General features: G+C 48.4%; 1 protein-coding gene across 2 annotated transcripts in view; it reads left to right on the top strand.

Moving 5' to 3' along the window:
• The window catches only part of LOC135825696 (tyrosine-protein phosphatase non-receptor type 4-like), a 46,589-nt gene that overhangs the window by 25,970 nt on the left and 5,619 nt on the right, over positions 1-15,000 (top strand). For both annotated transcript variants that reach the window (XM_065338312.1, XM_065338313.1), the window contains exons 18-24: positions 2,892-2,954; positions 4,845-4,982; positions 5,404-5,490; positions 7,537-7,606; positions 9,806-9,945; positions 10,699-10,734; positions 11,691-11,781. In XM_065338312.1, coding sequence (XP_065194384.1) covers positions 2,892-2,954; positions 4,845-4,982; positions 5,404-5,490; positions 7,537-7,606; positions 9,806-9,945; positions 10,699-10,734; positions 11,691-11,781 — 625 coding nt within the window. The remainder of the gene's footprint in view (positions 1-2,891; positions 2,955-4,844; positions 4,983-5,403; positions 5,491-7,536; positions 7,607-9,805; positions 9,946-10,698; positions 10,735-11,690; positions 11,782-15,000) is intronic.

The following is a 15,000-nucleotide window of genomic DNA, read 5'->3' as shown; positions in this document are numbered from 1 at the left end:
CATAAAAATACCAATGTTGCCGAACTTCATCAAATTCCTACAGATTGTGAACATATTGACGACACTGAAGCTATGGTTTCCTCAGTTTCACCCGACCCGATCCCGCTAACTGAGCAACGCAAGAAAGTCATCGATGAATATATCAACGCACAAAATCATCTCTCCACAGAACAGTCTCGCACGCTCACTGAACTACTTCATGATAACCACGATTTATTTATCTTGCATGATGATGACTATGGCTACTGTGACATATTCCCTCATAAAATTAACACAGGACAAAATAACCCTATAAAACAACCTACCAGGCGGATTCCATATCACCGCCGGAAGGCTCTGCAAGATCTACTGAATACGCTGTTAAAGCAAGGCATAATACAAGAATCGATTAGTCCGTGGGCATCACCCATAGTATTGGTGCCAAAGAAGGATGGCTCTCTTCGACTCTGTATCGACTACAGGAAGTTGAACTCTGTCACCGAACCTGACGCCTACCCGATTCCCCGGGCGGATGACATGCTTGATTCCCTGTCTGGCTGTCGGTATTTCACGTCCCTTGACTTAGCGTCAGGGTACTGGCAAATAGCAATGGAAGGAAGCGACAAGGCTAAGACGGCATTTACCACGCCACTGGGCTTGTTTGAGTTTAATGTTCTGCCGATGGGCTGCAGGAATGGCCCAGCGACATTTCAGCGCGTAATGGAAGCAGTCCTGAGTGGCTTATGTAACACACCGGTCCAGCCATTCTGCCGTGTGTTCTTTGATGATGTCCTGAATGCCAGCGAAACGCTGTCTGGCCAACTCCAGATTCTGCTGCCCGTGTTCGCGCGCGTTCGGTCCGCTGGACTGCGGTTCAATCTGAAGAAATGCTCCTTCTTCCAGGAGGAGGTCACTTTCTTAGGACACCGCGTGTCAGGGGAGGGCATCTCCCCGGATGAAGCCAAACTCGTCGCGGTCAGGAACTGGAAGACTCCGAAATCTGTCACAGCTGTCCGCGAGTTCCTTGGCTTCGCTGGATATTATCGCCGCTTCATCCGTGGGTTCGCCCAGCGTGCTGCTCCGCTGACTGCTCTGACAGGCAAGAATGCTCGCTTTGCGTGGTCGAAAGCTTGCGAAGCGGCGTTCCAGGCTCTGAAGCGTTCACTTGCCAGTGCGCCGGTGATGGCGTACCCCCAGTTTGAAGATTCAGCAGGTGCATTCATTCTGGACACCGATGCGAGCAATGTGTCGATTGGTGCGGTCCTCAGCCAGATCCAGGATGGAACTGAGCGACCAATCGGGTACGGCAGCCGTGTACTGACGAAAGCTGAGCGCAACTACGATGCTAGCGATCGTGAGGCCCTTGCTTTGGTCTATTTTGCGGAGTATTTCAGGCACTACTTGTTGGCACGACCATTTGTTGCCAGGACGGACAATACTGCGTTGACTGCACTCCGGAACCTGAAGGAACCCCGCGGACGGAAAGCACGTTGGCTTGACTGTTTATCCGAATATGAATTCCGAGTCGTCCACCGTCCAGGTCGCCAACATCTGAATGCCGATGCTATGTCCCGCGTGGTGACCGATGTGCCGTCTCCTCCGCCGAGTCCGCCGCCTCTTGCCCGTGATGTTCCGCTGTCAGCTGCTGATGAAATGCCACTTGTTGCTGATGTTCCTCCGGCTGCCGAGATTCTTCCTCCGGCCGCTTTTGTTCGTCCTCCTGGTTCCTCTGCCGCTGGACCGTCGTCGCCTGATTGTTTCAAGCCTCAGAGTCTTCTTGCTCCGTGTGCTGATCCTGCTCTGTCTGAGTGTTTCACCAGATATGATGCTGTCACTGGCAAGTTTGTTCGACCGCCTGAAGCTGTTTCCCGTCCTCTCGACTGTCAACCGCCTGCCGTTACTGCTTCTAGTCCTGACCCGCTGCCTGATGATGATTTGCCGCGCTGCGTTCCGCCGCTACAGCCGCCGTCGTCTGATCCGGTCCGTACTTCTTCTCCTGTTTCTCGTCGTTCTGGCCGTGTCCGCACTGCACCTGCTCGACTAGCTGACTATGTCCTGGACTGAGTTTATTATTTGGTTTGTTTTCTTTTGTTGTTTTCCTAGGTATTTCGTTCATTCCCGTGGACGTGAATTTTAGCTAGGGGGGCACAGTGTAATAGGTGTATGTATGCTACGACCTGAATACTCACTATTTGTATTTCCCGCTCGTTCCCCTTGGCAATGAGCACTCACATAGAAGAGCGCATGCTCCAGTTCTGTTGTAGTCTAGTCTAGTCTTGAGTTGTCGTTGTCCTGTTCTCCTTCTGTTTACACTCTTATCGAATACTTCTAATTATCCAATCATAATACCCTTGTGTTCCGGTGTGAGGGGGCATCATTAGCCGGGAGCAGCTAACAGTTTTATCTGCCACCTTTGTTGGTTTCAGGGTTCATATACTTTCTATTTGAAGTATACATACCTGTTAACCATGGACTGCTTATGGCTAGATTAACTCTTGTGTAATCAATGGTGCTAGTGACGCTTATACCAAATCCCCTCTGATTTAGCCACCCACACTAGTAGCAAGTATTACCTTCACTGGGGGCAGGGGTAACTGCAGTTGGATCCCAGGACGGATACCCTGATGCCGCCAATCCTTTTTCTGCACCTTGTCCTCGCCCACTTACTGAGGTGTGGTGAGCCCAAAAGTGGGATCATTTTCAAGTCCACTCAGAGTTTTGGGAATTTCAGGGGGTGTCGGCCATTGGGCGGTTCAATAGCCAATTGAGTCATCTTTCCAAGATTCCTTTTGAGTCTCGCTCCCCTCTCCCGGGGAGACCCACGTGACCAGTTCTGGCAGTGAGCAACAAGTACAAGTACGTGTGTGTGTGTGTGTGTGTGTGTACGTGTGTATTTGCGTGTGTTGCTACAGCCCACTGAGGTATATGACGAGCAGTACTATCAGGCCGAAGGACAGGACATCACGGAGAACTATGTAAGGGAACGGGTTACGATGTGTATGATGGGACATACAGTTGCATGTTGCTTATCCCGTGTTCAGTGTCCCGGCATGTTGCTTATCACACATGTTACTCCACCACTATGCTCTCTATCTCTTCCAGCTAGCACTCCAGCACACTCGCACATGCACTGAGCCACAACTATCAACTTGGCAAGGAATCAAGAGAGTTGAAATATTGAAATAGTGGTAAAGTTGGGAGAAAAGAAAACCCTCCTTTTTCCACGAGATCCAAGATCCATCAAGAAAAAGGACATGCACAAAATGGCGACCATGTCGTCCATTGACGCGTAATCATGGTAATCACAAACTAGTGCAGCGACCAAAGAAAAGACACAAGTGAAGAAGAAGAAACAGCGCTGCAGCAAAAAGATCGGATCGCTGCAGTCGCTAAAATGCACTAGCCTACTGACTGTAGTTCCACGTGAGCATGCAGTCACGTGGTCATAAACAGAGTGCGTACACACTCACGTCATACCGATACGTCATACATGACAAAAGAAAAGAAAGGAAAGTCACGCGCGCGTCAAACAAATCAAAGAGCGCGAGACTACGTACTGCAAATACTACGAAGAATTTGTTCGAGAACAAATGCACAAGACGAGGAATTTGTTTGAGAACAATTGGACAAGAATGTATATCTCTTCGAAACTAGAATGGAGTCCGTGATGAGAATTCCAACGAGCCTGGACGCAGCTACAAAGTAAGAATACAATCAAATAACTAATATCGTCAGAACTATTGTAACAATAAAAGCAGTCGATTTACCACAGTGTTATCTCTATATTTACACACAGCACACTGACAATCATACTCTGTGAATGTTACAGTCCTGCGCCAAGTTAATGTGGAGAAACATACCTTCCGTCCTACCTAGCAAACACCGTCTCTGCGCTCCGGATGTCATTTCAGGTTCACCACATTTTTGAGTGTGAGCCATGACCATGCTCAGAGTGAACCAGAAAAAAACCATGCCGACTCATGTAGGACAGTAGTTATGGCCGTGTAGCTTCAGTTGCTGCACCCTCCAACACGGCACACACACCAACGGCCCTTGGCTACTCCGCACGACTCAATTTCATAGGGGTTATCACCAAGGGAGATGTGGGGTGGGGGATCAACAGGGATCATCAGTTGTCCAGAATAGGCATGAATCCATGCCTTCCCATAACATCATTACATCATTCTGTGGCGACCACACCCTAACTCAGTGATAGAGCGTCGCAAGCCTAGAACAAAGGTTCCTATAGTCCATACGCCAAATCGGGGCCCCCTGAGATATGTGTCTGAAACAATACTTTTGTTTGTTTTGTTCTCTCAAACTGGTGACTATCTGTTTCTTGCTTGATCAATTGTCACCGTATCCACTTCATCTTAGGCGTAAAACAACGGCTATCACATTTCTGATCTATATAAGTCTTTTCGGCCTGATCATGTTTGGCCGAAAATTTGTTGCAGCCGAAATTTTGTTTTGCAAGGTTCAGTGCGACCGTGTATGCAGGTGGCAGCAGTACAGACCGAAAATGTGTTGCAGCCGAAATGTGTTTTAGCCCCGGGAGGCCGAAATTTGAATGGGCCGAAAAGTTGTCGCCTTATAGTAGTTCAAGTCCTGGTGGTGACAGTCGATTTCTTCTTCAGACTTCTCCCCTTTCATTCTCTCAAACTGATGAGTCCAGGCGCGTGCGCCGGTGCCCTTCAAGGGGGTTCCGCCCCCCCCCCGGGAAAATTTTCAAAAAATGAAGCAAAATCCTGCATTTTGAGCGAAAAAGGGGGGTTCCGGGCACCCATACACTGATACAGGGCACGCGCCTGATGACTATCTGTTTCTTGCTGTGCTTTCTGTTCCCTGACTCTCCCGTCGTTTAGCCTACTGGCAGTGTGCTGCCGAATGGCATGCTACGGGTGACCATGATGCCGGATCAGGGCAGGTTTGGCTTCAACGTGCGTGGAGGCAGCGACCAGAAAGAGCCGGTGAAGATCTCGAAGATCACCGCCGGAATGCCAGTGAGTCTTGGACGTTCTAGTCAAAGCTAAAAAAATGAAAAGAGCGAAGTTCTGGAAGTGCCCTGTTAGAGATCGTCCATTTATAGTATTCGTTCCAAACAATATTTTTGATTTTTCCAAAAGCCTCCTCACCTGCCTAGCAAGCACACATATTACCTGACCTCTGTGTTGACTGGATTACGAGTGCTTGAATGCTTTCAGTTGTGTCTCTGTCTCTCTTTTTCTCTAGTTCACACGAAAGGGCGTCTAACCACTCTATTGCAGCACCTGTTGTACCTGCTGATGTCTATCATCTTTCTTGTCATCCCTCCCTCCCTCCCTCCCTTTCTCTCTCTCTCTCTCTCTCTCTCTCTCTCTCTCTCTCTCTCTCTCTCTCTCTCTCTCTCTCTCTCTCTCTCTTTTCCATGGTGTTTGTGCTTAGGCTGACCTAAGCAAGCCTCGTCTTCAGGAAGGTGATTTGGTGGAAGAGATCAATGGAACAGAAGTGGAAGGCCTCGCCCATGAAAAGGTCATTAAGTGCATTGTGCCATTTTTCCTTAGGCTGTGAACAAGTGAAGCAACTAAGCTAATGGCTGTCACTATTGTTGTAGAGGCGTATCATTATATACAATTTCTACCCAATGCTGTAGACAGCAAGCTGTTTCGGCCATAGAGGCCTCATCAGTACAGCTTCGAGCTAAATAGGCCGAGCTACCAGCCAATGTGCAAAGGAGGTACCACAGCCTATAAGAGAGCTCGTCGCTCTAGCGCCAGAGTGCTCAAACTACAAAAAGTAGCGCGCAATGCGTGATGCAGCAGCACTAGAGCAACCTACCAAGAGTGCTCAACAAGACGAAAGCCGAGGGGCGCAATACCCATATACAACTTCTACTATGTCTACCGTATTTTCCGTAGTATAAGCTGCACTTTGAACACGCAGAATTCACCCAACAAAAGCGGGTGCGCCTTTTACTCCGATGATCAAGTAAGCGGTGATAAAATAAATAAATATGATAGATGTCTGTATTTCGTGGCAAAAAAAATAGGGGTATGGCTTACACTCTAGTGCAGCTTATTCTCCGGAAAAGATGGTACATCATTTTTCATGTGTCAATGCATACTTATATGGCCCAATATCTGAGAAAATCGACCTTCGGGGCTGTTTTGGTGAAATTGATTTTTTTGTTGCAAATTGATGTCTAGCCTTTGTTGAGTATTGTCACTTCGTTTCACGGCCATCAGACCAATATTGACCATGTAGAAATCCATTTTACAGTCAGGAGTCATGTTAATGAATTGTTCTTTTTTTTACAATTTTGAAAGATCAGTGTGTTTGGAGCCACCAAAAATTGTTTCCGTGTGATATCAATAGCCAACTAATATAGTAAAGTGTTTTGACTGTTCAGGTACTTCATTTCCAGCATTCCGTGACTTTATTGAGGTTGTGTAGTTTCAACAGCAGCAATAGCAGCATTAGAAGGAGAGGTGATTTATCTGTTCTCCTGGTGATGGACATGCTTGACAGGATAGTCTGCAATAGATTTTGACGGAACACCATGATACATGTAACAGCATTCACATACTTATTGTGAAGGAGTCAAACAGAGCAAATGCGTCCAGATTCGCTTTGTCACACTTTGTGGAGACTGACCATTTCCAAACATCAGTAACACAGCCTGACAAGCGTTTCACATCACCAACTCAAAAGTAACAGAATGTTACTAGTACTCGAGATTGCCCAGCCTCACGTGCTCCGTGATGGTCTGATTCGCCATTATTGGCTCGAGTATCGAGCTTGCCATCCAAAACATTTTAGGATCATCGTCGCAAAGAAAACTCGCATCATTTCGTGCTGTTTTAGCAGGTCTGGCGTGAAACTCAGGAAACAGTTCTGCCACCCGCGCAAGGGCGGCCAGCGACCTTGCAAGCGGCGTACCCTCAGGAATTCACTTGGTTGTCCTTGCCTGGAGCTGTAGCAGCTATCGCTGAGGCAGACTGTGGTTGGCCTTGATCATACTCATCCAGGCCAAGTCATCATCGTCGCCCCCGACAGGTAAGTACCGCGTGTCACTTGCGATCGATTCGACTTACATGCGCTCTCAGAACTAGAAGCGCTGTCGCCGCTTGACAGGATATCCACAAAGAACGATGCATCACCGTCCATGGGATCGCGGCTGCTGTGCTCCGTGAGCCCAATAACCAACTGACACAAGAATCGCCTTCCATTTCCTTCCGCCATTGTCGTCTCTGCACTTTGCTTCGACAGATTCGATTTTTTTGCGAACAAATTTGTTTTTAGTGTTTTCTCAAAAAAACCGCGTAGCCCCGAAGGTCGAAAGTCTCAGATATCGGGCCATATTACTACTTGAGGTATCCCTTGTCAATATATCGGAAATAATCACCAGAGCGGTCATGCTTTAATTAAGTTGCTCCGCGTGTACGATGGAAAGTATTGGAGACAGCACCCTAACAGTGTGATTTTCTTATGCTCGTGCACGCATGTGTGCATGTGTGTGCGTGCGTGTGTGTGTATATACATGTGTGTGCGTGTGTATGTTTTTTTATTTGTTTGTAGGTCGTTGGTTTGATCCTGGAAACGCGTACCCTAGCCAATCCCATGCTTACAATCATTGTCACGCCTAAGGGTGAGAGTGTGCACGTGAATATGCATGTGTGTGGTGGTGTTGGGTGGGTGGGGGGGGGGGGGGGGGAGGGGAGGGGGGGGGGGGGATGGGTGCGGGTGTTGGGTTCAAGTGTTGTAGTGTGTTATTTTGTGTACATCGTATCGTATATAAGTGGTGTTTGTACATTCGCGTGTTGCTGTGGTGTGAAACACAGTCTTCGTCTTGAGTTTGCCATGTCCAGTTGTGTTTCGTCGTCGTGTCAATAGAGTCTTTCCGAAATGCATTTATCTCGTCGTCTTGTATAAGTGTGGAGATGGCACGGGGCTGGGAGCAGGAGAGAAAGTACAGTTACAACATTGGTGGTGGTAGTGATGATAGAAATTGTTATATCCCGCAACATTATGGATTCGTCCTGCGTGGCCCTCGCTCCCAGTTTCCGTTGTCATCTCCAGTCGTCCTTTCGTCACAAGTTTCGTCCGTCTTCAAGATGTTTGTCTCGTCCTCATACTTCATCAATCGTCTCCCTCGTCTCTCGTCTCGTCGCCTACAGCATTGTCCCGGGACACGACGTAAAACTGTGCCGAGGAGGAAAACCGAGGAAGTTGAGGACGCCATAAGTCGATTTTACAGTAACAGTGACGAAGAAGAGGAAGTCAAGCTGCGGATCTGGCAGATGGCAGACTACGTGAAGAGTTTCGTTGGCGAGAGGGCACGTGTGTTGTTGTGAACGTGATGAGTGTGTGAGTTTTGTATTTTCTGTTCTCCACATGTTTTCTTCTTTACTACTATGCTCTCCTTGAAGGTAAAGAGGCGCCCGCACAGCGCATGTGTTCTGTTCAATTTTTGATTTCCTCTTCTACTGAATTATGAGGATAACTGGAGGCCCCACAGGGCCAGTGGATTTTTGTTCTTTTTGTTTTTCTTCTGATTTGTGCTCTTACATTTAGAATATTTGCGTGATGTGAGGTGTTGTGTTGTGTGACTTGAGTTTTTTTTATAGAGGTTATCATTTCCCACGTGTGTGACAGTGATCGTGGCTGGTGTTCTGGGTGGGCGGACGAACGGAGTTTTATAATCAGCAGTGCAGGCTGACATACGTTATTTCTAGTTGTGACTGGTTCGGTATGATTGAGTGATTGGTGTGATCTTTCCCTCTTTTGCTCATTTTTATTATTGGAATCGGGGACGACTCTACTGCGGGGAGGGAGTAATGTTGTAGTATGGTATTTTGTGTATGTCATGTGTACGTGGTGTTGATGCATGTACCTGTTGCTGTGGTGCGAAAAACAGTCTTCGTCTTGAGTTCGTCATGTCCAGTTGTGTTTCGTCGCCGTGTCGATAAAGTCATTCAAAATGTTATTTTCTCGTCGTCTTGTGTATGTGTGGAGATGGCACGGGACTGGGCGCAGGAGAGAAAGACCAGTTACAACGTATGTATATGTGTTTGGGGGGTGTTGGGTGTTGGGTACATGATTGTACGTATTTACGTCGTATTATATAACCCAATACTAGTTCAATACTGTCAAACTAACAACATGATTGTACATGTGTGTGTGTGTGGGGGGGGGGGGGGGGGAGGTAGTTGGGTACGAGAGTGTGTGTGTTGGGGGGGGGGGGGGGTGTGGGTGTTGGGTACATGATTGTGTGTATGGGGGGGGGGGGTGCTTGGTATGCTAGCATGCATGTGTGTGTGTGTGGGGGGGGGGGGGGGGGAGGTAGCTGGGCACGAGAGTGTGTGTGTTGGGGGGGGGGGGGGGGTACGACACACACGCAGCTGGTTTGTGTTACATGTCCGCAAGAACTGAACATTGATTGCAACAAGATAAAGCATGTGACCGTTGACTCATCTTGACCGCCATGATTCAAGGCCTGTAGAGCGATTGGTGATATAGCGTATTCAAGGTGCAACGGAGATAAATACTATAAGGGGGCGTCCGTAATTATCAATCTTTTGCACAAAACGAAACAAAATCATTGGTGGGTGGGTCGAGGAGAGTTTCGTTTTGAAAACTATTGATAGCATACAGATCGATCCATTCTTGCTGTCAAGTTAATATTATCTGAAGTTCAGGGGGTAGGTGGAGGAGGGTTGTAAGTTAGCTTAACTTTTTCGTTACGTGAAATTATCGATAATGCCGGATGCCCCCCCCCCCCCCCCTAAGACACATTCATATCTACCAACATGCTTACATGGTGTTCTTGACCGGTGTTGTCCTGTAGTTCCCGTGCCGCAGTCACTGATCACTTCGGACCCGTCCAATGACTTGCTAGAGAAGATGAAGAGACAGTCACTGGCACGCATGCCGAACAGTCCCGGCCCTCAGGATCAGCTGCGAGCATCGATTGAGGTCCTGAAAGAGGTGCGTGGTGGTCATTGGAATATCATCTCTTCAAATTGTTTTCTTTCCAGTTTCAACCCTGCAACAATCTCTCCTCTCCTCCTTGCACTCTCAGCCGACAAGTGCTACCCTCGGATGGGGGAGTGGAGGAGAGATTGTTGCACTAGTGAATGGCTGAATGGTATCGTTCACAGGTTTATAGATGCTCTTTCTACCCTAAGGACTATAATGTGTGCCTGTGGATTTCCAGACTGAAGTGATGCGTAATATGGTTGACCTCTGTTTGAACAACATCATTGCTTCACTTGTCGATTTAAAAGTGCAATTATAGCCAAAATATCCGACCAGTATGTCAAAAGTAGCTTCCATTTCACTTACCGCATGCACGGTCCAAAACCCATCCGAGGGCCACAGGGGCGCAGGGGCGGATCCAGGAGGGGTTCCAGGGGTTCCGCGGAACCCCCTAAATTTCGTAAATGTACTACTGGCAGCCATATGCATGTGCATAATTATACATGTACCAGCTAGTCAGTTTTGACTAAACTGGCAACCTTGTAGAGATCGCTGGATCCGCCGCTGGTCCGCATGAGCCTTGGCGCTGCTTTTGGCACGTAGGCATTCGGCCAAGACTGTAGTACTTGCAACTCTGTACTGCTCTGTCAGTTTGTTGTCTTGTTGTCCACTTGAATCGTTGGAAACGCTGCCTGTGCTTTCCCTGTGTGTGTGTGTGTGTGTGTGTGTGTGTGTGTGTGTGTGTGTGTGTTTTGCATTCAGAGTCTCGAGTCGTCGGATGCTCTGACCCAGTTTGGGGTAAGTGAAGGCATCCTCTCATGTTGTTTAGAAGGAAACTAAAATGTTTATGGTCACAGGGGCACTCCCCCCCCCCCCCTCCCTTCTAAGCCAGAAATACCTCGCTCGGTTCATTAACACAGAGCAAGGATCAAAATGTTGAGTCGAAGCCGAAGGAAACTTGCCTAGATTGAAAGCTCCACGCATTTCCCGCATCTCACCTATCTCACCTATGTGAGGCTTGCAGTGTGAATGGTATTTACGTTATCACTCTGCTCTGTACTGCTCTGCTGCATGCTCACGTCACTCTGAATGCGCCCTTAGCACACCGAAAATGCTCCTATTTCAGAGAATTGAGAAATTCCTTCGCCCAAAGTCACAGAATTGTTTATTATCACTATACGCATTCCCGCGTGGAAGTGTAGCAGCAGTATGCTGCGTCCACAGCTTCGCTTATGCAGAATGATCTAATATGAAATATGTCACAATAACATGAAGAGAACCAGCCTACATATGCATTGTTGTTTAGCTACTTTATAAAGTACCCCCCCCCCCTCCCCCCTCCCCCCCCCCCCCCCACACTCCCTACTTCCCCTCCCTTCACTGGCACCACCTGATAATGGCCCAGTCATAGTGCAAGATGCTTTCAGGTTGATGTGATAACCTGTACGATGAACTGACTCTGCCCTCTAGCCTCTGCACCTACTGATGGTGGAAGAGAGCTGCAGCAGCTGTGTTTTTTTCCATCTTACGGCAGGGGTGTCGAAAGGTTTTCCTAATTGGTGCAGCTATGGAGAGGTGGGAGCCCTGTCGGCGTACCCCATGGGAAAAAGTCGGAAAATTGGGCCCAAGTAGGTAATATTTTATGGCTTCGAAAATCACAATTCAAAATCATTGCTGCGGCTTTGGCCGCACCTGCCGCACCGGTTTTGACACCCCTGTAATACGTGTTGTTGGTGTGTTTTCTTGTCTTCCAGCAACTGTATCATCGCAACCAGAACATGCAGATTGACGACGGCTTCAAACCGGAGAACTTCTGCCTCAATCGCTATCGTGACATAAGCCCATGTAAGGTGCTGCTGCTTGGTCTCCCAGGTTGCTATGGTGACTGATGAGCATGTCGTGTGCACTCAAGCTTCTTTCATACACATTCAAACATGCACACATGCACGCACACACACACACACGTACACGCACGTACATACGCACGCACCAGGGGCGTCGGTAGGTATTTCAGTGTGGTACGGTCAGCCATCTGAAGTACAATTTACTCGTGGGGGAGTGGTAGCTGAGCCGAAAATGTTGGAATTTTCGATCCCGGATCAGTGTATTTGGTTGATTCACCGGGTATCTGGGGCAAAAAGTGGTACGGTCAATACCTACTACTACTACTACTACTATCAATCAGCTACCCCAGTTGGGGTCACGCCATCCTCGACTCAGAGAACTGAGCGCAGAGTGAGGGGCAGTGGCGCAAAACAAAACAGGAAGTACAGTCAACTTCGCGAATAACGACAGCATTTCCATGCCCAGAGCAAAGTCCCTTCCAACTGTAATACATATAATGAGACTTCGGGTATAACGACACTTCGCGAATAAGGACACTTTTTTGATGCCCCGCCGAGTGTCGTTATAGGCTAAGTTGACTGTACAGCAGAATGAATTGAAAAAAGGAAATCAAAACAAGCTGCCATGTTGATGGAAAAGGACTTCCAAACAGATAAGAGGAAAGAAATATCGCAAACCAGATGAACAGTCTGCTGTGGGTCCACATCAATATGCAACGACTAAAAAAAGGAATAAAATAAAAATGTGAACATGATGTTTTGTTCAACAATAACGTCTGTATGCGTTCTGCTTCAGCCTTTGTGAACCAGGAAAGCACAATCTTGAGCTGGATGGTGGGCACCGAACGCTCGACAAGGGCGACGAGGAGTGTGCACAGCAAGCTAATAACACTACACGATCGCCGCACTACGACTGGCCCCTCAGGTCCAAACAACACGGCCAAGGACAAATTCACAATTCCAGCGATACACTGCGCAGGAATAAGTTGCTGCGAGTGTGACCTGTTTCCTTTCTCATGCAGGAATTCACTTACTTTGCCGAACGCCACTGCATTGTTTTAGGCTGGGGATTGATCCGCATGCCGGGCAGGCTGAACCGGGCACGACCTGTGTTGTCGCCAGCTGCTACAAGTTCAGCTCAATGACGTCCCAACTCAGTGTCGGGTTGGCAGCAGCCTTAGTCTGGAACTGCCTATCGTGGTCCAACCAGAATTCCGGCACGAATCGGCCATTGGCCTCGACAAAAACACCTTGGTAGGACAATAGCTCTGCCGTCCTTTGCGGTGCAACGTTGACCACTACCTGTATCAAGACCATGAAGGCTTCAATCCATGTTGCCAGATCATGGACATGCCTGCTCTTGCCACAAGCAGCACCTTCTTCTACCGCCCGCAAAGGGGCCCCTGTCTGCCGATTCTAAGTTCAGCGCATTCTGTGTGCGAGCATGCTGCACAGTGCCGGACATAGTGGGAAGAAGCTCACTCAAATCGATGTACTCACCCGTCATGATCCGCTCCCGTACTCTAGGCCCCAGATGTGTTGCGAAAGACTTTGGGTTGCTGCTCCCTGTGCTGGCTAAGTGTGGGCATGGGTGCGGATGACGTTGTCAGTAGAGGCATGGCCGCCAGAAGTGTAGGTAAAGCCTCTGAAATCAGAGAAACAATCGTGGAGCGCAAGGTCTTCGAAGTTATAGCTTACGTTGGTGACGCAGATGGTGCCAACGGCTCGCGTCTCTGCTGCCTGTTCCGCGCGGGATAGGATCGCAGGATTCCGCGTGATGAATTTGGACCTGAATCAGTCGATCGACGAGGGCGGATTGCCTGCCAGAAACATCCAGACCAAGCAACAAGAGTTCGCTGCGTTCGGGATAGGTTCGCAGGATTCAGCGTGATGAATTTGGGTTTGAATCAGACGATCGACGAGGGCGGTTTTCCTGCCCGAAACAACCAGACAAAGCAACGAGAGTTCGCTGTGGAGACGCGGAACTGTCATGGCGCGAGTTCCGTCGGCAGTAAAGGCAACCATCGCTCGCGACAACGGGGATGTCGCTGAGGACGAGTCAAAACCCAAACATGAAAACACAAAGATCTGAAGACTGGTCCACACAGAACGGATCGAAACATGGGAGTCGGCCAACTTTAGTGTGCCATGTCGAGCGCCACGTTGCCAGCCACTCACGTCGAATGTCACATTGAATGCCACGCCGCATAAAGCTCCATGTTTGCATGCACCATGTTGTTTGGTCGGCATGGTTACCGTGATGTGCGGTGCACGTGATCGGTCCGTAGCTAGCAGCAAAGTGTGAGCAGGCAGTAACCGAGCAGGCAATTTGAGTATCATAGTTTGAGCGGTAGCACAAAGCAGTGTGCACCCGTTAATCTGCGTTATTACAATAATGCTGCACACATTCTCCTTGCAAGTATTTCGAAGGAGGTCAAAGAAAGCCTAGCTGCACTCGAAGGTTTACGAGATAATTATGGCTAACTGTCCACCAACGTAACCAGATCATATACAGTCATGATCCATGACCACTTTGGCTCAACATCCGAGTTTAAACTTGCACACCCGTTAAGACGTTAGATCAAAGTTTACTTCCTCGTTATATCTGCCTGTCTTACAGTACTGAGAAATGAATCGGCAGATAAAACAGCTTTTGCAAAAACAACAGCTGCAGGTGTAGCAGCATCATCAGCAACGGTGATTGATTGGGGCTGGGAAACTCGCCGGGGGAGCTCCTTAAACCTCACCACCACTGGCACGGTTCATGTTGTGCGTGCTTCCCCTAGCTGCAGCTCGTGTTTGGCATTTAAGTGGTCTTTGTAAAATAAACAAAGGAAAAAAAGGAGAAAAAAACGCAACAGGAGGAAAGCCACCCACGTGCGTATTCAGTTACTATTGCTTATCATCAAACTTCAACCTCCGAACTGGCACTCTGAAGGCTATTGCCCACCCTTCATCATGTTGGGTGCTAATCATCTGCTAGACATCTGGTAGCTCAGAGAGCTCAATTGCCTGGATCATGCCTGCCAACCCGAGTTTGCAAACCTGAGGTCGGGACAATGACATACCTAGGTATGAAAATGTATACAAATGTGGCTGTAAGGCATGCGACTAATGCTCGTTTGGGTGCCTAATACCACCCTCGATATCGGGACGGTCCCGGCCAATTCGGGATGGGTCGCAAGAATGATTGGTAGATGCGAGAAACGTGTATACGGTC

This window comes from Sycon ciliatum, chromosome 10, assembly GCF_964019385.1.
Source record: "Sycon ciliatum chromosome 10, ocSycCili1.1, whole genome shotgun sequence".
Lineage (NCBI taxonomy): Eukaryota > Metazoa > Porifera > Calcarea > Leucosolenida > Sycettidae > Sycon > Sycon ciliatum.
This window is presented reverse-complemented; position numbering and strand designations above follow the sequence as displayed.